The 23,873-nt window shown below is 54.2% G+C and overlaps 1 protein-coding gene across 3 annotated transcripts in view; it reads right to left on the bottom strand.

The window, feature by feature from the left end:
• Positions 1-23,873, bottom strand: part of Hdac4 (histone deacetylase 4) — a 249,019-nt gene that overhangs the window by 39,903 nt on the left and 185,243 nt on the right. For all 3 annotated transcript variants that reach the window (XM_070003862.1, XM_070003911.1, XM_070003844.1), the window contains exons 7-13: positions 22,807-22,928; positions 15,479-15,610; positions 11,945-12,057; positions 9,567-9,683; positions 9,289-9,487; positions 6,964-7,187; positions 1,408-1,665 (exon numbers count right to left, since the gene is read on the bottom strand). In XM_070003862.1, the coding sequence (XP_069859963.1) occupies positions 1,408-1,665; positions 6,964-7,187; positions 9,289-9,487; positions 9,567-9,683; positions 11,945-12,057; positions 15,479-15,610; positions 22,807-22,928 (1,165 nt within the window). The remainder of the gene's footprint in view (positions 1-1,407; positions 1,666-6,963; positions 7,188-9,288; positions 9,488-9,566; positions 9,684-11,944; positions 12,058-15,478; positions 15,611-22,806; positions 22,929-23,873) is intronic.

The following is a 23,873-nucleotide window of genomic DNA, read 5'->3' as shown; positions in this document are numbered from 1 at the left end:
GTCCTGTCTTGTCTCCAAGTCACCGTGGCGGCCTAATTCAGCTCTCCAATAGAGCTGAATTGGTTTGCTGGTATTGTTTTTGTTCCTTCTTTCCTCTCTGGCCTGTGTCCTGTGTTAAGTGTATTTGTGGGCTGCAGGCCTTTGTTACAATGAGCAGCCTGCTAACTGCTAGTGCCCTAATAAAGACTCCAAGATCCCATCTTCCAAAATGTGGCCTCGCTGACAACTTACCTTACAACAACAGTAAGGGGCTTGCTCCTTCACAGACTTCTGAGAGCCTATCCGAGATGTGTGAAGGTCGCCCCCCAGGGGCCTGTCCACCAAGGGAGAGGTGGTAGACAGAGGTGGATGGCCTGGCCATGAATTACTCTGTGTTGGACCATGGGAACTCTGGCTTTCCACTGGACTTGGAAAAGCAGAGGTTAGTGTAAGAGGTGCTAATTGAGTGGCCTTAGGAATCAGACAGGCTGCCTATAACCAAGGAGGAGACAGCTGCTAGGGACGCCAGTGTGGCCTCTCCTGAGCAAGGAACTCTCAGAATCCAAGCTGGTGCCTGTGCCGCACGGGTGCGGCAGGGGAGGGTTCCACACCCAGGCACAGCTTCAGGTGGGAAGGGAAGCGAACACTACCACCAGGGTCGTCTTATCCGAGCTTTACAAGAGCCAGGAACTGGAGAGGCAGCATCGATCACATGCTGGGGGGGGGGGGGGAGGGGGGGAGAGGGGGGAGGGGAGGGGGGGGGAGGCGCTTAGCTGGACAGCACACTGGTTCCTGTGCCCTCGACACAAACCCAGGCAGCGAGTCCCATGCTTAAGGTACAATTAAATTCCACTGCTGGCTCACTTCCTGACCATCGGGCAGAAACAGCCTCCCTGTGGCATTCTGGCTGCTAAGCCAGGGTTTCTCACTCATTGGCCAACTGTCTTCAGTAATTCTGTAGAGTTGGCAGTGTTATATATACTGGAATGAACAGGTTGTTTACTGAATTTTTCCATCAGTCCCTTTGGAGTTTGGTTATTGTGTGCCTGCATCTTACCGGCTCTGGGCGCCCAAGCCATAATACTGTTTTGGATCCACAATGCCAGTTACTCACACCTCTGTGGCCTTAGAAGGGACAGGCTCATGATCAGACTCTGCCTACATTTTGGACAATTAGAAAGCCAACCTTTCTCCTCAGCTTCAGCAGTATGCGGAATCTCACAAGACCAAGGGAAAACTGCCCCCAGGAGCCTGGAGCCAGGTTTGCAGGACGTGCATACCCAGAGAGGGCCGGACTCCAGACCACCTGGGAATGGAGTGTGAAGCAATCCCGCCCCCTCCCTCGTGCGAGGAAGACGGGCAAAGCATTCCTATGGGATCACAGGGAGGCCTCGGAGGGTGTTGCTCGTGGCTCTGGCTTTCCTGTACCTGTCTGAAGAGCAGTTCCTGCTCAGTGGGTGGGCGCTGGCCTTGTTCCGCTTCCCGCACAGACTCCGCCTCCTCTTCATCACTCTCAATGGGTTCCTGCTTCACCTGGATGCTGGCCAATGGGTGGGCCTCCTTCTGTCCGGGAGGCCGGTCGAGGAAGGGCTCATCCAGCAGGGCCTGGTGCTCTCGGAGCTCCTCCTCGGTCTCCTCAGGATGGCTTTCAGGCTGCCGACCTGGCTCACTTGGTTTGGGGATAATCTGCAAGGCAGAGGACATGAAGCTCAGGCAGGTGGTTATATGAGAAACGCCTCCTCGCACGTCAGCCCTTCAGGAAAGCCAACCTGAGAGAATGCTGTGTCCCTGAGCCCCGGCCAGCGGGCACCACTCATCTACCCACAGAAGCCAGACCCAGGTACACTGCCGTGCAAAGAAAACGACGATGGCTGGACTCTAGCCCAGGGCCCCAGGGACCTGGCCTGGGGAGGAGGCAGACTGGTCTTGGTTTTCACAAAGCTCTTCTTGTGGGCTAGGAACAAGACGAAGAGAAACCCATGCGAATTCAGGTTTCAGTACATGTGCAGAGGAGTGGGTGGGGAATGCGGAGGGAGTCTGGCACCACACACATCGCCTTGGCTGCGAGGCACTCCCACGCTCGTCCAGCCGGCCATCCAGCAAGACATACTGGGGAGCCAGGGGAGAGCTCAGAAGAGAGGAACAGAAGCGGACACCACAGGCCTGAGCTGACGACGGTGCCCAGAGCAACAACTGGCTGAGCCGCTGCCAGCTTTGTGAGCTGTGGAAATTACAAGCAGATAGGCTAGGAGCAGGTGCCATGCTCCCCAGGGCTTTGGTGGGCCTCTATGAAGATGGGTCTCTGAACAACTGCTAGGGACACTCTCAAATGCTAAGAGACAGCATGGGGGGAGTAGGGAGATGCTGGCTACAAGCAGTCCTTTACAAGTTGGTGAGTCTGGCTCTATCCTTGGAGAAACGTATCACCTGGCTTGATTCAAAGATCTGCTCACGTTGGAACTGTGCCACGTCATCACCCAATCTCAGACACCCTCAACACAAGCTAGAAAAACCGAGTTTCTACACACCAGCCCGTCCCCAGCCTTCCACCTGGCTGCCAGGACAGGCTCCTCACTCCAGCTTTCCTACCAGAAGTTTCTTGATGGCATTGACGTGTGTCAACTTCCCTTCCTTTACACCCCCTGAGCCCTCGAATCTTGGCCTGGCAAGAAGAGCAGAGGACAGGAGCCTGTGGGACAGGGCAGCTGGGGCACTGGGTCTCAGGCCTTCTGGGTGGACTTGAGCCTGGCTCAGGCAGCTAAGCCATGGGCTTGAGGACGCCTGCCCGGGGGCCACTGGTGCCTCTTGTCCTGCATCATCTGGGGCGGTCTGATTGGTCGTAGGCTGAGAGGTTCTGGGGGCTGGCAAAGTGCAGCACAGGCACACGGGAGGGAGAATTCTGAAAGAACCTGGAGGAAGCGGCTTAGAAGGCACTCAGATGGCTGTGGGAAGTTGTGACCCAGAGGTTGGCACAATACAGGAGGAGGAACGAGGGCAGCCCAGGTAGGAGGAAGATGAACTTGGGTCTTCAGGAGAAGAGATTTCTGGGGCTTGAGCTCAGGGCCTCAAGCTCTTGTTTGGCTTACTGCATATAGTTAGCACTCTATCACTTGAGCCAAGCTTCTAGGCTAATGTTTTGCTAATGAGTTGGAGATGAAGTCACACAGACTTTTCTGCCCAGGCTGGCTTTGAACCATGATCCTTTAAATCTCAGTGTCCTTGAGAACTAGGATCACAGGTGTGAGTCACCAGTGCCTGGCTGAGATGTCTAAGGAGTTTGAGGGCACAAGTGTCAACAGGCTTCAAATGCAGGGATTAGGTAATGGCAGAGAAACAGACCCCAGACCACAGAGCTAAAAACAGGAAGACAAGTCCAGACCACAGGGGGAGGCCTGGTGCACGTTTCATGTCCTAGGGGTCCAGAGGCTCCCGTGGCAGGCAGCGCAGATCCGCTGGGCCTCCCTCTACAGGTGCCCTCGCAGCAGGGCCACCACATCAAAGGCCTGTCAGTGATGCCTACCAGGCCCAGGGCCCTCAGTCCAGGGCCACGCAGCCAGTGCTGCTGCGGACACTGCCACAGCCAGCCTCCGGCACCGCTGGTCACAAACAAAGCCCCCCTCTCTTTGGAATGTAGTGCTGTTGCTCTATGGCTGGACTATGGCTGGAGCCTGGCAGCAGAGCTGGCTCAGGCAGTAAAGTTAGCAGCAGGCAATGTGGCAAAGAGGCCAGCACCTCACCAATACATCAACTCGCTATCTCTACCAAGTAAAAGCAAATGCACCTCCACATCCAGAACGATAACTTTTCAAAAAGTGAGACCAGCATTCAGGGCCAGAAGGCACCAGCAAGCACGCTAGCATTTATACTGGACACTCCTAATTCAACCACCCCACGTAGCCTGATTTTCAGGTTGCTACACGGCGGGCAGGAGGGCAGTGGAGCCACCCGAGGGGCACAGCCCACGCTTGAGCTCTGTGACCGTGGGCTGCAGAGCTGGGGGCACCGCCTGCTCGTCACGGTAGAGATGCCTTCCACCTCCCCGTTCAGAAGGAAAAGTCCCATGTACCCAACAGGCTGTGGCGCCGAGGGCTGTGGGGCCTCTGGACGGCACTTTTCTCGGAAGGCTCCCATCCCCCACAGCAGGCCTGTGCAGGGCCTACACCCGAGCGGGGGTGATGCGAACACAAGGGCCCCAGCCCCAAGGAGACAAGGGAGCAGCCTGGTGGGCCTGCTCTGTCCCGTGAGGGTCTCATCCAAGCAGGCTTTTCTCCAGGCTGTTCACCTCAAGACAACTAGAATGGCCAGGAAGGTTGCTGGGGACCAAGGATGGGCAGCCTTTCTGCTGTACTGACATCTTCGGGGCACCGACGGCCTAAGACAGGCTGACTGAGCAGTAGGCCAGGAGTCTGACTGACATCCCCACGGAGGGCTGGCACCACCAACCACCCTCAGGGATCGGGCCCAGAGACCAGCCCAGAACATTGCTGCCATCTTCCCAGCACCCTGGGAAAACATTGTACAAACCCTTCCATCAAGTGTCATTTGCTACCATAAATCAATCATGTACCAAAACCCAGTGAGATTACCTGGTTCCTAAATCATTCTTTTTAAGAACATGCCACACAAGAAGGGTGTTTCCTGTCTCCCTCAAGCCTCCTACCATATCACTGATTGTGACATGTGAAATTAACAAGGCCTGTCTGACATTAGAAAGTGCTTCTGTCACCTGGGAGCACAGATCCTCGGCGGATAGCTGCTTCACCCCCACAAGTGCAGTCGAGGAGATGCTCGGCACCTCTCCCTTCCAAATGCAGTGAATGGGGGTGAGGGAGGGGCCCAGGGTGCAGTGCCTGGTGGGTAGAGGGGCCTTGGCTGAGCCTCTGCAGACCGCTGGTCTGTGGTCAGAGGGCTCCTTTGTCTGGAACCTTCCAGCAGATGTTCACAGGTGCTATCCCCACCTTGAGGGCAGCCCCATCCTGGGAGTCCCTATCAAGCCTTCGGCAACACCGAGGGCTCTGCAGGTTCTTGGCTGGAGATGGGTCTTGCGGAGGAAACCAGGACCAAGCAGGAGGGACGGATGGTACCATTTGGCCAGCCATGCTCCCCTCCAGTGTGTGGTCAGAATAGGAGAGGGGTCTCTCTCAAGGTTCTGCCCCTGCATCTGACCAATCAGGAGAGACCCTCCCTGCTGCCCCTCTCCAAGCTTTCGATTCCTCAGAAGGCTTGGAACCTGATGACAGACAGGACACACATGATTGGGAGTGGGGCTGGGAGAGGGGCTCTCTGCAGTCTGGCTAAAGCGGGGAGCCCTTCGAGGAAAGACAGCAGAAAAATCCTGCTCCTTCAGAAACCACAGAGGTCCCTTTCTATCTCTCCAGCCTCCTGTGCTCTCTTGTAACAGCTTTATTGAAGAATACAGTCATCTTCCTTACTCTCCATGTTTTCCAGTCAACAGAAGCTTCAAATTATTGAACAGCACAGTTCAGAAATAATAAACGATTTGTAAGTTTTGACCTACTCCTTTCTGCATAGTGCGAGAGATTTTGCACCAGGACGCGTTCTATCCTTTATGCAGTCTCCATATGGTGCTCAGTACCCTTTGTGCTGAGCTGGGCTGCTCCGGTGTGTGTGTGTGTGTGTGTGTGTGTGTGTGTGTGTGTGTGTGTGTGTGTGTGTGTGTGTGTGTGTGTGTGTGTGTGTGTGTGTGTGTGTGTGTGTGTGTGTGTGTGTGTGTGTGTGTGTGTGTGTGTGTGTGTGTGTGTGTGTGTGTGTGTGTGTGTGTGTGTGTGTGTGTGTGTGTGTGTCCTTTGTGCTGAGCTGGGCTGCTCCGGTGTGCGTGTGTTCCGGTGTGTGTGTATGTTCTGGTGTGTGTGTGTGCTCCAGTGTGTGTGTGTGCTCCAGTGTGTGTGTGTGTGTGTGTTTCCTTGTGCTGTGTCGGACTGTTCCAGTGCGGTGGAGTGTGTATGGGGCTCTGTACTATCTACTGTTTTAGGCAACCACTAAGCCCCACTATGGATGAGGAAGGATTACTATATTCACAAATCATAAAACTCACTCATAAGTTGGGTGATTTCAGTTTTTGGTTTATTTATAGAACTGTGAAGCCACCACTATAATCTAGAATACTCTAAAAATAAATGCTGCACCCACCGGCAGTGTTCCCTGTCTCCCACAGCACCTGGGATCTGCCTACATTGGGCATTTCACATGACTGACGCCATGTGGCGCGTGGTCTTTGTGACTCTTACTTCTCTAGGTGTAATGCTTCCACCCCTGCCAGGTACGCTCTGCCGTGTGCTGCTCAGGCCTTCATTACTGGACAGAAGCTGGGTGGGGCCGGTGGTCCCTGTCTGTGAAGACTCGTTTCCATTTCTCTTGGGTTATGGGATAGTTCCCAAGGAACTCTGGGCTGTTTTCACCATGGTTTATCCAATCTAAAAATGCTTCACTTCAGAGGCCAGTATTGGATGCAAACTCAGGGAGTAACTTGGTTTTCCTATCGGCCAGCACCGTAACACTAACCTTTCCTACTGCTTCCTCTTGAAATGGATCTGAGTGATGGGAAAATTCTGTGCACACATGGGCCTCTGCAGGAGAGTTGGGCCCAACTCCAACAGGTAAGGAGTTTAAAGGTGCCAGGTGACTTGGAAAGTCACCCGGGGACCTGATACCACTATAAGGTTGGGGACTTGAGCAGGTGTTTGCTTAAAGATCTGTAATGGTAAATGACCTTCGGAAACTCGAGAAGGGAGAGCTGCTCGTACCTGCAAAGACTTCCTGTACAGGTGGCCAGGCCGGGCTCGCGTGCGGCAGGGGCTGGGGCTGGGGCCGTGGGACTCGGGCTGCCTGCAGCACCCCGCTCTACACAGCACTGCACCTTCCCAGGTTCTGAACTTGGCGCCAGAGTACGGTCTTAAGTTATTCCTCCTTTCCACCCTTCTGGGCATACAGTGGGCAGGGAGTGGGGTGAGAGCGCAGACCCACCTTGCTGAGGTGCAGCTGCTGCTGCTGAAACTGCTGCTTGTGCTTCTCCAGGAACTGCTGGTGCTGCTGCTGGATGACCAGGTGCTGCAGGGCCTGCGCGCTCTGCGGCAGGGGCGCCGACTGCGTGCGCCCCAGCGGGCGGTGCTGCCGCAGCTTGTGCACAGACGGGGACAGGCGGTCTGCACTGACCAGGGACTGTGCGTGGAGGGGCAGTGCCCCCAGGCCTGAAAGATAGCAGTCTGAGGATAATGTGGAGGCACACACAGCAGAGGGGGCAGGAAGGCGGGAGGGGCGAGAGGCTGTTGAGTAAGCTATGGGGACCCTGGAGTGCACCTGCCAGCGCAGGTGCCCTTTCTCACTGTGCCACAGCCATCTTGCTAACGGTGGCTGTGAGCCCATGGCTGGGCTATCTGGAAGCCACTGAGATCAGGTCTCTGGAGCCCACCGGGGACCCTCCCCGAGGAGGCAGCACCAGGGCATCAGACCACAGCCCTCCTGGGGACCAGCATGGCCTCCACAGTGGCCTGTTTTCAGTTCCGTATGCACAGGCCCCCACACCAGCACCAGCACCAGCACCAGCACCAGCACGGCCAGCCTGTAGTGTGCAGATACACTGCACAGCCACCTCCGAGACCTCGGCCTCCCTGAGCAGGAACTTCACTGTGTGCCAAATGTGAGTGGGTGCTGGGAGTGGAAGGGAGGACAGCAAGTGGAAGGAAGCCAGTCTTCCCCAGGGGAGGGAGCTGAGCAGGAGAGATTGAAGCAGGCTTACAGCTGAAGGCAGAGCCAGGCTAGCAGAGCAGATACGACACAGCTTGTGATGGTAGAGGATGGCGGCTTTGGAACAGGGCGCAGAGCTGGTAAGCCTGAGGTAGGACCAGGGCTTTAGAAAAGGGTATTCCACATGCCCCTCTGGCTGGCCTGTCCTGGGTACTAGGCAAGGAGGAGGGGAGGAGGCCCTTAGTACAAGACTGCTGCCCATGCTAAGGAGCTGGGTCTGGAGGCCAGGTCAGTGCCGTGGGTGGCATGCTAGGGAGCTGTTTACTGGGAGCTGCAGTCACAGGAGCTTCTGAGGTGCTATTTCATGCTGGAGAGCACTGTATTTCTGCTCTGAGTTGAGCGCTCCTATGGCTGATGGCTTCTGCACTGGATCTACTGCTCTACATCTGGGGTGGGGAATGTCTGGGGCCAGGGCCACACAAAGTCCATGAGATCACTTGGTGTATGGAGGGACAGTTATGTACATTTCTTCTCAGCTGCTTGAGTTGGTAATTTCATGTGGCTCATAAATGATGCTGTCAATATCCAAATGGCCCCTGGCAGAATAAACATCCCTAGCCCTGCCCTAGCTGACAGGCAGCTTGGGGCTCTGAGAACGGTGCTAAGGACAGACGGACGGACGTGGGAAGGAAAAATCCTACTCAGGAAGCTACTTCCTTCAGGAGAACAGAAGGACCCCGGTGAGATCCCAGACACAGGCCACGCGGCAGGGAGGGAGAAGGCTGCTCTCGGAAGGGAAGCGTGGAAGTGAAAGGCTACAGAATCCACTGCCACCACCAGAAGACCCACAGCCTTTCAGCCTCGTCACTCCCCATGCCAGCACCCTATCCACAGCTGGAAAAATGAGGCCCACAGACAATAAATGTCTTCCTGAAGTCCGAGTGAGTTAACCTCAGACATGTGATAAAGCGGGATAAGGCGAGGCTGAGTGCAGGTAGGGCTGGGGCACGGAGGTGCCCCCAGTGCTTCAGCCAGCGCCTGGCGCCAGCACAACATTCCCGTACAGATCAGTGCCTGAGAACAACTAAGTGTTCAAGAAGACAGAAGCCTGAGACAGGAACACAGAACCAAGCTCAAACACACACACATCTGTCATCTGGGTTCCACACCAGACCACACACCGACCGAGTGTGACCCAGGTAGATGTCAGGGTGAGACGAGGCCAGCTCCAGGCTCTTGGGCTGCTGACCTTCGAGTGAATCAGCAGACGTTCAGGAAGCCACCCTCGGGCCAGGGCTGGGAGGCGCGTGACGACCCAGGTGCGGCCCCTGCCCTCATCTCATCACAAGCACAGCACGCCCTGCCACTGCTGAGCCGACACCCCCCCCCCCCCCCCCCCCCCCGTCGCCAGGCAGCTCTCCTAACATTCCCTCTAGGTTGTTATTCTGCTCTGTAACCACCCCCAGAAGGTGCACCTCTGTCAGACGTCTCACTGCCGGTGAGCTGAACACCTGCCAGGGTCAGCGTAGCCTCACCCAAGGCGGAGGGGGCGGCCGACACAGGACGGGGCAGCAGGAGCCGCGCCCAGGAGGCCCGGGCTCTCACCTGTGACGAGGGGTGTCTGCGCGGGCGGCGGCTCCAGCAGGACCATGTGCTGCAGCAGAGGGCTGTGAGGCGCTCCGCCCTCCCGCTCCAGGGGCGAGGCGCTCAGGAACGGGGCCAGGTGGGTGCCGGGGAACAGGGAGATCCGCTGCTGCAGGGCTGGGAGAGCGAGCCTCTCGGCGTCTGGCTGGCTCGCTGTGCCCTGAAAGGCACAGCAGAGTGCATGGGCTGAGAGCCCACGACGGCCTCCCCTGCCACCCAGACCCCCGGGGCCAACTTACCGCAGAGGGGCCGGTGGCAGGAAGTCCTAAGGTGATATTGGGCAAGGATGGCGACGTGTAGAGAGGGAGAGGGGCGACAGAGCCTTCTCGAGTCACGAGCCTGTGCGCCAAGCTGGTCTGCAGACAGAAACCCCACAGTTGTCACACACAGCCACGGCTGAGCCCCGGGGGGACGGCAGGGGCCGCACGCTGGCAGGTGGGCGCCTTGGTGCAAAAATCAGGATGCACCAACTGTGGCCAGCAGGGGCGGGGCGCGGCTCCACAGCCCGCCAGATGCACCAGGACACAACTCAGGGGCGTGGGACCATTCCTGTTAGCCTGAGTTCTCTGGTCACCTTGTCCAATGCCACCTTAATTTTATTCCACTTAAAACTATCAAAAGAGAATCCAGGATAGTACACACAGCAAAGTGTCTCTGTAGCCGGGTGTATCTTCCCAAACCTGACATCAAAAGCAGAAACTAAAAGCAGTTATGGACAGAACGGAACAACTTCTGCTCTCGTGAAAGGCACCTAGGTGACTGCAACCTTGGCAGGGGTTAATATGCAGAGAGCTCACAAATTAAAGCACGGTGACTGCTGAGGGAAGGCACACAGGAGTCATGACAAACGAAGGATGCCCATGAAGGGGAGCAAACCGCGCTGCCCATCATCCGAGACCCATAGATCTATGCCTCGTCAACTTGGCAGACTCTTTAAAATGACAACATACTGGCCCAGGAAAGGAGAAATACATACTGATTCATGTTCTGCAAGATAACTTGGTAATCTGTGTTGCAAGTCCTAAAAAAGAAGCTGACTTTAACCAATGCTCAGGCCAGTCCCAGGGCAATGAACCCAGCACATGGAAGGGAGATGCAGCACAGCAACTTGTGACCTCTGCAACCACACCGGAGTTAAAGGAACACAGCGACATTTATACCCTGGCACCCACAGGGGGCCCAGGAAACATTCTAATGAAGATGGCTAGCCACTCACGTGACAGACTGCTAAGTTGTGGCATCACTGACTTTCTAACCAGAGCTCAGTCTACTCAAGTTTGAGCTGGGTCAGAAGGGCAGCAGTACAGGCTGATAGGACACTGAGGATGGAGCTACCGCGCTCTCTACGCCTTCTTATTTTCAGAGTGGACAGGCCTGGCTCAGATGGACAGTGCTTCACTCACCATTATCCCTACATGGTGGACACTTAATGAACACACACCGCAAGCAGAACAAGAGGACATGCTGCAGGGAGGACCTGCAGAGAGTCAGGCTGGCGGCAGACACAGAAGCCGCTTCTCCCGGTTCTGCTCACAGTGGGCTGTACTGAGGCCCAGAAGCATTCGTGCTTCTACATTTCATTTCGAAGAGAAACAAAAGTATGAGATGGGGCTGGGAAGGTGGCTCAGTGGTAGAGCGCTTGCCTTGCATGCATGAGGCTCTGGGTTCGATTCCTCAGCACCACATAAGCAAAAATGAAAAAACTGTATGTGGCACTGTGGCTCAAGTGGTAGAGCGCTAGCCTTGAGCTGAAGAGCTGACCAAAACAAAACAAAACAAAACAAAGTATGAGGTGAACATTGTTACAAGTGAATGTTTGGCTCTGGCTAGGTAGATGGCAGCCACAGCCTAGCAGCTCATGTCTCTTTGCAATGCTGCTGACAATCACAGCAGGGAGCTACTGCCTTCTTCCCCAGGAGAAAAGAGTGGCTCCAGAGCCTTTGGATTTGTTACACACACATGTAACCTGTGTGGAGTGGAGTGTGTGTCTAAACCATGGGTTATATACACAGGGAACAAGCTGTCACTAGAGAGTTTCTGGGAAAAGCGCTTCTCTCACTAGGCTCCGGTGTCATGAAATTATGCTCACAAGCCAGTTCCAGAGCCTTCAGACATCATTCCTGTTTGTAGGGTCCCTCCCGACTACTGCAGCCCTTCACTCCCCTGCCCCCCGAGGTACGGGGAATGTAGCCCCAGGGCCTAAGGCTCCTGGTTCCCCTCTTTCCTTCTGTTTCAGCTGGCATGACAACTTGTTTCTCCAACACTTAGTTTGCTGGCCCACCTTTTCATTTGTGTCTTCCTCTATACCTAACGCATCGATTCTTTCTCACTCTCAAAGCATTCCCAGTGCACACTGCCTACCCAGGGTGCATTGGCACAGAGTGACGCTGGGAGGCCCTCTCCAGTGACAAGTTAGGAAGAGGTGGTGGCAAGACAGGCTGGAGGCTCCCTGACATCTTGGGTCTAAGCCCATTACTTCTCAGGAAGACGGAGGGGAGGGGAAAAGGAAGGACAACAGCCTATAAGACAGACTGTCTCCAGAGTGACTGCCTCCCCCCCCCCCCGCCGCATCCTGATTGGACGCTGTGGCTAATGGCAGGCTCCTGGGTGCACTGACCTCAGCTGGGACACTGGGCACTGCGGGTGCGATGCCGTTCTCAGTGCTGACATTGCCGGAGCTGCTATTGGGCGAGCTGGGTCCGGAGCCGGGAGCACTGCTACACGCAGAGTCTGCAGGTGAGAGACAGTGGCTGGAGACGGCACCGTGAGGCCGGCCGCGCTCGGGTGCCGCCCCTGGCCTTGTGGTGTTCTGTGGCCTCGGAGAGCAAAGCCAGAAGCACAGGGCTGTGGTTCCAAAGCAGAGAGCATGAAACCCAGGCTGCTATTCAGTTTTGCTGCTGCACCCCCCACCCCCACTCCCCACCCCTGAGCTTTGTACAGCTCTGGCTCCAGGAAGGCCCCCTCCAGGAAGAATATGCCTTTCAGGATGCACCCCCTATCCAGTTCATAGCTCTTAAATTTCAAAATGATTTCATACACCAGAAAGTTAAGCCCTTCTTAAACACTTATTAATATTTTCACAACAAAAGACCAGTGAACACAGAAGCCAGATGGCTGACTTGTGGAAGGTCACATTTACTATGCTCACCCTAAAACAATTCAAAAGAAAGCAACTTCCATTACTGCTCACTACACACGAAACCTTCATTTTACTGTGTGGGATAAGATGCAGGAATGCCAGCCAGGGCATCTGAGGCCCCTAGTGCTACTGAAGACGCAGGAGATAGCGGAAAGGCCCCTGGGCCTGGCCCTGTGCACTGGGCCGGACTGCCTCCCGGCTGCTGTAGTAGCCGGGTCCCGTGGGAGGCTGCCGTGCTTTCCAGTTCTCTGACCAGTTGTCCAGACTTTCACATCTGGTTTGGTGGCCTTCTTACAATGTCTCATCTGGCCAAGACTTCCCAGAGGCACACATATGACCAACCAGTCTGCTGAAAAGTTCAAGAGTCTGGTCTGAATACTCAGAGCTGGACTTAAATCTGACTGCACACAGGGCCAGAACGGGCCCTCATCCAAACCTACCAGCCCACCTAAGCCCAAGAACACAGCCACGTGTCACTCTAGATCATGATCAGGAGGAGGACGGCAGGATGGAGGCCCGTGACCCCAGCCCCCTCAGGTCCCCAGAGTGAGTAGATGTGCTTCTAAGAACTTAGCCTTCATGAACTATGAAGACATTGTGCCAAGTAGTAATTGCACTTGCCCCAGATCGCATGGCTTCAGGAAAATGCTGAGGGCAAATGCCTCCCCTTGTTGGTCTGGGCAGAAGGGGAAGACTTAGTCTCCTGATGACCACACTGTCCCCCAAGCCATCCTAAGCCCTCTTACATTCCTAGCAGCTGTCTCTGCCCTACGCCCACTTGAAAACCTTCTACCTACTGCTCCTGGGGGCCAAACAGGCCTGCTGTTGGCTTATGCTGCAGACAGTGACTGTGAGCATGGGCACAGTCCCTCCCCCTCTGTCCTCATCTCCTTCCCAGCCCCTCTTGCTCCCTCCAAACACCAAGTCCAGAGCCTGGCCTAGCTCTAGAGCAATCATGTTTACCTGCCCTCCCTGGCTGACAGTTGCTGGAAGCCACCGGAACTAAGCAGATGTCTGCACTTTATTCATGAACTGTCTGCTGTCTCTGGCTTTCTAATTGTCCCATTTCAACCCTTGGTGTCACCTGGCCCCGGACAGCCACGGTGGCCCCTCTCTGGAGCTGCTCCTGCATGGCCCTGTCTCTAACTAAAACATGGTCTGGCAAATCCTCCTGGAAACCTGTGCACAAATGATCACCAGATAAACACTAAAAACAATAAAACAATAAAAATTATGGATCTGATTTGTCCCCTATTTTTAAATGCATGGTGGTAGTGTTTTGTTTTTTGATTTCACGTTTAGGAATATGGTCTAAGGAAATCAACATATCACTGCCATGCCATGATTAACATCAACAATATGGTAATGCCAATGGGACACCAAAAAGACACCCAGGTGGAAAGGATATGAAGCTGTACAGGATGGGGAGTGTGCCCAAGTGCAAGGCAAGTGTGCCCATCAGAACTAGAACTGGCAGGAGACAGCTCATCATGGAATGCTGTTAACTTCCAGCTACAGCAGGGGCAGGTGGCAGTTCACTTAATCCACAACTGGAAGGAAGCAGATGAGAGCCTGCCGTGTTCCCCCAGTCTGTCTCAGGGCCCCTCTGCACACACACTGGCTGTGGTGGTCCTTCATTGCTTCCTAGCACCTCACTACGCCTGGGGTCTTCCTTCCTGACGCCCCTCGCTGTCCTAGCCCTACTCAGAGCATTCACAGGCTGCTACAGTCACCTGGGTACCTGGGCTGACCAAGGAGAGCAAAACCTCTTGACTGTCCCAACCTCACACATCCTGCAGCGGACCCCAGGTTCCTCGGCTGCCCCTTCACGCCCCGTGGCAGGGCAGACTAAAAAGCACACTGGGAAGATTTTGTGTCTGTTTTTTTTCTTTTTCTGCCAGTTCTGGGACTTTAACTCAGAGCCTACTGTCCCTGAGCTTTTTTGCTCATGGCTAGCTAGTACTGTACCACATGAGCCACAGTTCACCTGTTTTGGGGTAGTTAATTGGAGGTAAGAGAAGAAAAAAACAGACAATATAATTCTCATGTGTAGGTGTGTGTGATGAATTTTTACTTCTTTTTACAGTGTTTTTCAGCAGCCATTCTTTTTAGTAGAGATGTGATCCTCAGCAATATGAATGGATTCATTGAAATAGAGATACTTTTTCTTGAGCTAATAGTATTAGTATTTAGAGAATAGGAAAGACATTCTGCAAAAGAGCCAATTTTACCTGGATCCTTCACCTTGTGGAAGTCAGGGAATATGAATCCAGTATTGCTATTCATCTTATTCTATGTATAATAGTAAATTTCTTAAAGTTATTGGTTATTAACTCAAACACACACACACACACACACACACATACACACACACACACACACTCAACAAATACATTCACTGCCCGTCATTTAATTTACAGAGTATTATGGGACTGATTTTGACTGAAACGCTTATGTTTGCAAATAGACTGAGCAAGGATGGGTTAATTTCATTCTTAGGGAGAGCCTCTAATATCCTCATGTGTAAAATAAGTAATATTTTTACATTAATGTTTTAACTGTTATAAAATATAATGGAGATGGAGGTGCCTGTCAATGAAAGATAAGCATCAGACACTGAGTTTGAGTTCTGATCTTGGATAAAAAAGAAAAATAAAATATATGGGAAATAAAAATTTCAGGCATGTTTTCTAATACATAGAGAGATGTTGGAGTCCCATGCTGTTTCCTGGACAGTGGAGAGAAGGCGCAGTTCACCACGAATGGGCAGGGCAGTAAAAAGCCCAGACTTAGACACCCTGTGAACATCCTCTGCAGTGCCAGCCACACGGAGCTCTCGCCAGAGAGTAATGACAACCTGCAAGGAACTGAGCCAGGAGAAGGATGTGGCAAGCTCCAAGTCCTCCCCTCGAGCGGCTGGACCTGAACAAGACCATGCTGCTGGCTGTGTCTGAGGGAGGCATGTAATTGGGGGTGCATGGGGAGGAGAGACTCCCCGACATCTAGAAATACCTGTGACATCCAGGGGACGCTTTTTAAGAGCAGTGACCACAGGTCCGTCCTTCCTGCGTAACAGGGGGCTGCTCCGTCTCTCAGCGACTTTCTGCTTAAGCCTGGACCGCAGTTTCAGGTTGGGTTCAGAAGCTGCACAAAAGAAGATGTTGATAAAGCTGGGAGGACACAGGAATGGAAGGTATCAAGCCACTTACTGCCGGGAGCTCAAAGGCAGCACTCCGTGGGCAGAAGGCTCAGGACACCCGTCAGTGGTGACAGTCACAGCCTGGCTGCGGTGGCAGCATACGTCTGTGCATGCGGTACCATCTCTAAGCCACACTGCTTCTAAACTTTACCAGGAGATGGAAACACAAGCTAGGGCTTGTTAACTTGGAACGGCAAGAAGCCAATGAGGGGCAAGAGTCACTCAGCAAGGATGCCTCTTAAATAATTCTCTCCCCAAACACTCACCTATATCATCACAGAGGTGTCACTTTGACAAGTAGGTAACTTTCAGGGTTGTGAACCGTGGCCACTATTAAATGACATGAGGCACACACATACTTTCCGGGTCACCTAGAGACATCCACATCTCACAATCCAGAAGCCAGCCTACTCCAGCTCAGGGCAGCCTCTGGGAGGGGCAGTGCGGCCCACTCCCACCTCCCATGGGAGGGTGGCAGAGTGGATGCTCAGCATCCTGTCTCCTTCGGGTGCCAGCAGCTGGCAACGCACAGCGGGGGGTGGGGCTCTGGTTCTGCAATCAAATGCCTACTTGGAGCCTTGCAGCTATGAGCCGTGCTGGGTCCCCATTCCTCCACACAGGCGCCCAGATCAATCCAGTCACAGCCCTTCCCTCACCCTCCACTCACCTGCTGGGAGCCCCAGCAGACCAGTCTGCTACCGCCCCAGGGAGAAGGCACAAGACTCTGGTTGGTCACCAGCTCTTCAGTCTGTGACAGACTGCTAGATAAACCCGACATGATGATGGCAGGCAGAATAGTGGGGCCGTCACCTGCTGGGGCCCGTTAGTCCCTAACTCCTGAACTTGTCCCACTGGTAGATGGCAAATGAGGGAGGTGCCCTTTCCCTCTGCAAGGCGAAGTCCCCCACTGCTACATGGCATTTCTCTCTGGGCTCTGAGAAGCAGGCCAGATGTAACTCCACATCTGTGCGACTCCAAGTGGAGGTACACGTGCCACGTCTGTACTTGAATATGAGAACAAAGTAAGCCAGAAGCCTACCTGGTTACTAGGCAAGAGAACAGTAACTTTTCTCCCACTGCCAAGATCTCTCAGACCCCACTGGCGTCTCTGGGACAGAAGCTGCAAACCATGGGAGAACAGACTCAGAGCTCCAGGGCCAAAGCATGGTAGTCCTTGGTCCTCTGTGGGAGAGGCTTCTTTTGGTAGCTGACCTCTTTTGGTAGTCTTTGGGCGGGTCCAAGTAGCAACAGAAGACAGGGAGTGATAGGGTCAGTCTGATTGGCCACCGGCTGGCCATGCCCTGTGGACTGACGTCCCATCCCCTCCAGAGCCACTTAGTCTTTGCTGGTGGATTCTATCCCTCCCCCTGTGTGAAGCACAGACTACAAGTCCAGCCTCTGCTCTCTGACCTGTCTGTTCTCTTCTTACGGCCCTATGTCCAACTCTGCTTCCCATCCACAGGGACTGTGGGGGTCCACACCCTGCCAAGGCTCCCCTGACCCCAGTTCTTACGGCCCTGTCTCCAACTCTGCTTCCCATCCACAGGGACTGTGGGGGTCCACACCCTGCCAAGGCTCCCCTGACCCCAGTTCTTACGGCCCTGTCTCCAACTCTGCTTCCCATCCACAGGGACTGTGGGGGTCCACACCCTGCCAAGGCTCCCAATTCCCAGTTCTTACAGCAGCCACCTGGCTGCCCACAGCCACTTCACCACCTGCCACCACCTGACCGGCCACCTGCAGGAACTCTGGTACCCGATGCCACCTGTCTACCTGCAGCCAGATCCATACTGCTTACTGCTCTTCCACCTGCATGGCCTCTGGCTGCTTACTGCTCTTCCATCTGCATGGCCTCCTTGGCTCTCTGGTTTTCTCGAAGGCAGGCCCCGGGCAGGGCTGTCCACCTCTGCCCTCCTAAGACAAGACCTGCTATCTGTCTTGCAGAATAGTAGGGAAGGAGGTGCTGGCTCCAAGTCCAACCACCATTAACTAGGTCATGACAATGACACAGAAACACTAAACTGTGGAGCCCACCTTTCCTGCAGGATGATCAGAACTGACCAAAAAGAACCGGATAACCCACTGGCAACTGTCCAGGGTCAAGCCAGTGTGAGGCTCTGTCCTTGTGGGCCTCTTAGAACGCTATGGGATTCACTGGACGAGCAAGACAGTCCGCTTGCTTCTAGGACACAAAAAAGCCCAAGGAGGGAGGAAGTCCACAGCGAAGCTTGCAAAAGCAAGGTTCAGCCACGCACCCTAAGGCAGCAGCTTACTGCTGGGTCTCAGGGTGCTCTGTGAGGCTGTGTGGAAAGCGCTGTGGGTCTGTAGCACTGGGCCCTGCCCCTTGCCCCTGGGTTCTTTCTGGAAAAGGCAAGTGCTTCAGAGACCTCAATGTTAGGCATCTCACAAGCTGACTGAGTTGCATGTTAAAGAGAAGACGCAGACGCCCAGTTTTAGTGACTCAAAAATGTGTGTCTTCTCTAGCCCCTTCTTCACTGAGCTTCGGCTGTGGGTCTCTGTCGGGACAGGCCTCAGAGAATCAATCTGCGCATAAAGCCAAGGGACAGGCCTCAGAGAATCTGCGCATAAAGCCAAGGGACAGACATGTTGGGAAAAAAATGGAAGAAGTTGAGAATTTTCAAAAGAAAAGGGTGGGGAGACACCAGTGGAAAATGGGAAGGATAAGGCCTAGCATGAAATCAAAGAACAGTGAAGAGCTAAAGTGTGGGAAAGCTCCAGCAGAGCAAACCCAGGCGCACCGCTCCCCTGGACGGCGAGGGGCAGCCTTGGGTGGCAAACAAGAGACCCTCTGGAGAGGTCCTGCAAAACACAGGGCAGCACTGCTGAGCAAGCTCCTGAAGATGCACACAGTCAGAAGGAAGGAGGAAGCAAGTACAGAGGCACACACAGGGTCTTTCACACCAGCCAGGCAACACAGCCAGGGATGACAGATCCAGGCCAGAGACAAGCCCATGGTGGCCGCCACACCTAACTGTCCAGCCTGGAGCCTCCTGGGCCTGCTGCAACATGGACATGGATGAACAGAGACATGGAGAAAAATGAGCAAGGGAAAACCACAATCTCTTTTGGGGAGTAGACAGGAAATATAAGAAAGGAACATAACCAAGGTGCACTCTGCGGCTCAGCTGTGGGCACCACGTGTCACAGCAAAGCAGGGAGCAGCGTGCAGGACAGCTGTCTTCCTGATGTAGACACTGTGGGGCAGGGGAATCCTGGCTTCTGCCTTTATGGGTATATACTGTCTGAGGAGGAAGATGGCTCCAAAAAGATAATTATAAATTTGAAATTGGAGGATCATTTTTCTAGCATATATAATAGATACAGGATTAATATATAAGGTAACTGTAACCTCTTTGTACATCACCTTTATAACAACAAAAATTAAACAAAAAACAAAAACCTGTTCTCACAAAGCAACAAGAAAAGGAAATGACATCAGGGACAGTGGCTTGGCACCCCACGGCAGAGCTACGAGCTATGACTGGTCCTACTACACACGGCTGATGCTCCAGCAGGGAAAACAGAAAACACAAACTTGTTTCACAATGCTGCTCAAACCTTGCCAACAGTGATAGAATTGTTTTGAGACCTTGGAAAGTCGAGATTTGAATCAACCATTGAAATGACCGACTTTCACCCAGAGATACTAGTAGGAGTGAGCAGGGGCAAAGGCACCCGTCTCTGTCAGCGGAGTACTCACTAGAGAGCAGGTCTAACTTGTGTCCACAGTGTAGCACTAAAGGAAATGCACTGGGCTGAACACTGAACTGGAATGGTGTTCACACAGAGGAGCAACAGAAAGGTAAGCTACAGCGTAAGAACAGCTCTGTACACATGCATACACAGGCACACATGCCTAGGCCTACCTACCAAAGCGATCTGTGGGCAGCAAGCTGCGGGGAGAGCGGGCTGTTCTGTCTCATCACAAGCTGCATAAGCTGCATGCCACATGGCTCTTTGGGAAGGAAAGCCATGCCATGGGGGGGTGAGGGGGAGGGAGGAGGAGTAGCTGTTACCCCAATCACTCTCTTTTCCTCCTCCAGTCTCAACATCTACAGCACCTGGCATCAATCCCGGTGTGGTTTTACCACTAGATGATTAAGAAAAATGCCTATTTGGGAAAGACGACTTTGAGATCTCAGTGGGTACTTTTCACATTAGAAGCAGTTTGAGTTTGACTGGTGTCCAAGTTGAAGGAATGGCACACTGAGCATGACTTGATACAGAAACCGTCTGGCGCTTAACAACACCCGCCATCTAAGTTCCTCTGAAAGGGTACAACAATGCCTTTCTTAAAAAATTTTTTGAGTATCTGCCTCCTCATTGTGGAAGAAGATGAGGTTGGTGGAGAATGCAGAAGGGCCTGGGCAGTCCCGCTCCACACGTACAGATGTGTCTCTCCTGTGTCTGTTCAAAGGCAGCTTCCACAACCATGAGCCAAATGGACACCTCTTCCTTAAAACATTTTTATCTTGCTTAGTTTCAGCAACAAAAACTGAACAAACAGCAGGAAGATCCAGTTGGCAGATGTGCAAATGAGTCCATACTACAACTTATCTTTCACAATTGTACTTACCAGTACCCTTTTGTCATCTCTAAAGAGGCTCTGCCCAGTCGGGGCAGTCTTCGAGGCTGCCTAGAAGCAGACAGAAGGGAGTATACCCACCTCATCTGGAATGCCAAGATGGGTTTTGGTGGGAGGCAATAGTGGGGACACCCCTGCTGTCCAGGGAGCAGCGAGCAGGCCCCTAACAGGTGGTGGGGGCTGAACTAGGGGGGAGAGGGGCTCCTGGAGCCTGGATCGGGGGACCTGATCTAGGCCTGAGCTCTCAGGAGAGGGTGATAGGTCAGGCAAGGGCAATCCAGGCCGGGCGGGCCTGGCCAGATAGGCTTGGACTAGAATGTTGTTTATGTCCACACAGTTCCCGAAAGCAGGGCTGAGGGTTGGTTCGTGCTGGTCTCTGGGCTGAGCTGTGAGCACTGGGGCAAGGACCTGGAGAGGTGCCCAGGCAGGCAGGGGAAGTTCCCTGGGCGAATTTCAGGTTAAGACTCAGAGCCTGACCAGAACCCTCCTCAGAGCACGTGTGAGCACTTGCATCTCAGGAGCCACAGGAGAGGTTTTCCAGTGCAGTCACAGACCAGAGCCGAGGCCCCAAGAAGCGCAGGGCCCACCCCCACGTCCTAAGTGTGAGTGAAGGAGCTGGGGGCCAATGCAGGCGCCAAGCCAGGGCCATGTCGGCTCCCTGGGATGAAAGCTCAGGTGAACGACAGGTATTTTCATGAGGGAGTAAGCAGCTGAGCCACCTGTCAGGCAGGGAGCCACGAAGGCACACACAAACACGCGGGGAGTACCAAAGCAATCAGCACATATTCCTACCGAAGTCCTATCGGGCGAACTGCGCGAGACCAGCATAAACTAGTAAGGTGTAGCCGAGGGATGGCTAGTGGGCACCTCATGCTACTCAAGATCACCCTTCTGCCCACTCGCTATGTCTTTTGTGTTACTGCTTCCCAGAAAGGCCCGGATGTCACTCAGCGCCAACAACAGGAAATGCTAAGAAAAAGTGGTGTTCGGGGCAGTTTGGGCCCCTTGCTGCTCTTGATGGCTAACCGAATTCTATGGAATCCTCACACTGTCACTACCATGAGCAAGCTAATACAATCATATCGTAATGAAGGTCTCCTGGAGCACTGCCCTGAAGTACAACAGCGTTCTGGGCAGTTCTCACAGAGGTGGAGGCAGGGGAGGCAGCGACAGACTGGGCAGGGCCTGCCACGGCCAGGAGGGACAGACAGCCGCCAGGGGCTGCGCTGTGGCAGCAGTGGTGGGCACAGCCAGTGTGCCGGCTCTCCGGTTGACAGTATGAGGCCCGTGGGCTTCGACTTCTAACAGCAGCAACCAGCCCCAGCAGGAGCAGAGCCGCCCATCCGGCCTCACACCTGCCCTTCTACTGCTGAGGCGGCCTGGAGCTGTGGAGCAGTGGGGCAGGTGGCCCGCCCCATCCCGCCCTGGGGCTGTCAGCGGAGTCTCACGGGTATTCTCTCCCAGTGAGAGCCGACTATCCTCACACCCTTCCGTCCACCTGGCCAGGGCCTGGCAGGGTTACCTCCACTGCACACATCTCAAACATTAGCCACGCTCCACCTAAGCTGGCTAAAAGGCCCCTCCCACTCCCAGCTCCAGGCTCCAGTCCTGTCTCTGGGACACAGTTCCACTGGCTGACAACCGAGTGTCTGCCAAGTGATTCCTTCTTTACAGAGGGGCAGGTGAGTCCCATCTTCCCCACAAGGACTCGACACTGCCTTAGTGCGTTTATACTCAGAACTGCCCAGAAGGTTTTGGGTGCCTTTCGTATCTCATCTCCCAAGGCAGCCCCTTGCCAGAGGGAATGCCCCACATGGCCCCTTGGTTTCGGAGAGCATCTGTGGCACCACAGTGGAACAGGGCCATCTCCGCAGGCCAGGGCCACTCAGGGCACTCTGGACCGCACTCCAGAAGCCCGGCCTTCCTGTCAGCCCAACACACTGCCCTCAGCCACGCAGGCCCTTCTCCACAGCCAAGGCTCCATCACCCTGAGACAGCGCCAGGACACCTGCCCGTCCCGAGGGCTATGCTAGCACTCTCCAAACTTCCACAAGGCCAGGCACCCTCTGGGGCCTCAATCCCCTTCTCCCTCTCTTCGAAGCAGGCCTGCTATACACGGTGGTGGCCACTCGGGATGCAGCCACGGGACGCAGGTCATCTTCCTGGGGGGTTGGCCCCACACTGGGCACTCTGATCCTTGCTGCTCAGAGTCAGCACAGAAGGCTGACTATGGCAACGTGTCAGCAGGAGCTGCCAGACCCTGGGGACCACCTGCCGAGCTACTCTGGAGTGGGACAGAGCAGGGCTTGTCACCCAAAGGAGATGAGGAGTTTCCAGGCAGAGCTAGAACCTTAGAAAGCTGGTGAACATGGCTTAGGGAGCGTTTCAAAACGGTGTTCTGACGCAGAAGCCCAGGATCTAACCCCAGGAAGGAAGCCCTGGCTGAGCTAAGCATGCCACAGGGCTTGGCACCAGCCACAGGGTGTTTGCCTTCACCAGGGCGGAGGTCCACCTGACCAAGGACCTGGAACTGACCTGTTTTCCTAAGAGGGAAGTCATCTTTGGCGTCGTACATCCCCAGGACTGGGTGGTTGTAGGAAGCTGACACCCCACTCTGAGGAGGTGAGCTCTGGTCCAGGGAGCTGTGCTGTGTCTTCCTAGAGAAAGACAAAGACAGACATCAGTGTGTCTAGGGCACCCTAAACCTGTAAGCAACCCCAGGACGCCCCTTCTTTGGAACTTCAGAGCCCATTATCAGGGCTCTCATCCTAGGAGTGAGCTGAGAGTCAATGGAAATATTCCAACAAGTGAGCACGTGGGCTCGTGGGCTCCTTTGTCTCACTCAGCCCTGCTGCCAGCCTCTGCTTCCATCCTGAGATTACTGTGTCTGTCTGTCCTCAGCCTGCAGAGCCCCTCCGGGCCACCCAGAGGGCCTGTCCTCAGTCGCAGGCAGAAGATGGCAGATGGCCCAGGATGGACAGTGGACTGGTGACATGGAGTTCTCTCTGCTCCCAGAGCACAGATCCCCGAGGCCTTCTCCTTCAGAAGAAAAGGCCCACCCCTCTGCTCTGACTACAAGAAATCACATAGCCATCTCAATAGGAGATGGAGAGCTCAATAGGAGCCAGGCTTTTGTGTCCTGGGAGCTGCTCTGTGAAGTGTATTTCCTCAGGAATGGCCAGACACCACACAGAGGCCGAACAGCGAGCAGATGGGAGGGGCTTCAGGAGGACGGATGCTCCAAGGAAATGGAGGGATGAGGGAGGAGATAGGCATATACCAAGGGATGCTGAGGCTATCCAAGATGACCATCTGCATGCCCTGGATGCACTGGCCGCTGAGCCTGTACACACACTGCAAATCTAAGACAATCTGCAGGTCTTTATGCTGCATAATCTGCTTAATGACCGGAAACAAGTTTGTCAGTTTTTGTATTTGGAGTTTCCCTATTTGAACACACAATACCTGACATTCATGCATCTGGAGTTATTTGAATCAAGAGTGGGGAGCTCTCGAAGGTGCACAGGCGTACATTTAAATATTTGAAACCACACAGTACAAAGAAGGATCCAGTACAAAGGGAGGATCCAGAAGTGTGAACA

The sequence above is a fragment of the Dipodomys merriami genome, unplaced genomic scaffold, assembly GCF_024711535.1.
Source record: "Dipodomys merriami isolate MVZ:Mamm:240054 unplaced genomic scaffold, mDipMer1.0.p SCAF_1, whole genome shotgun sequence".
Lineage (NCBI taxonomy): Eukaryota > Metazoa > Chordata > Mammalia > Rodentia > Heteromyidae > Dipodomys > Dipodomys merriami.
This window is presented reverse-complemented; position numbering and strand designations above follow the sequence as displayed.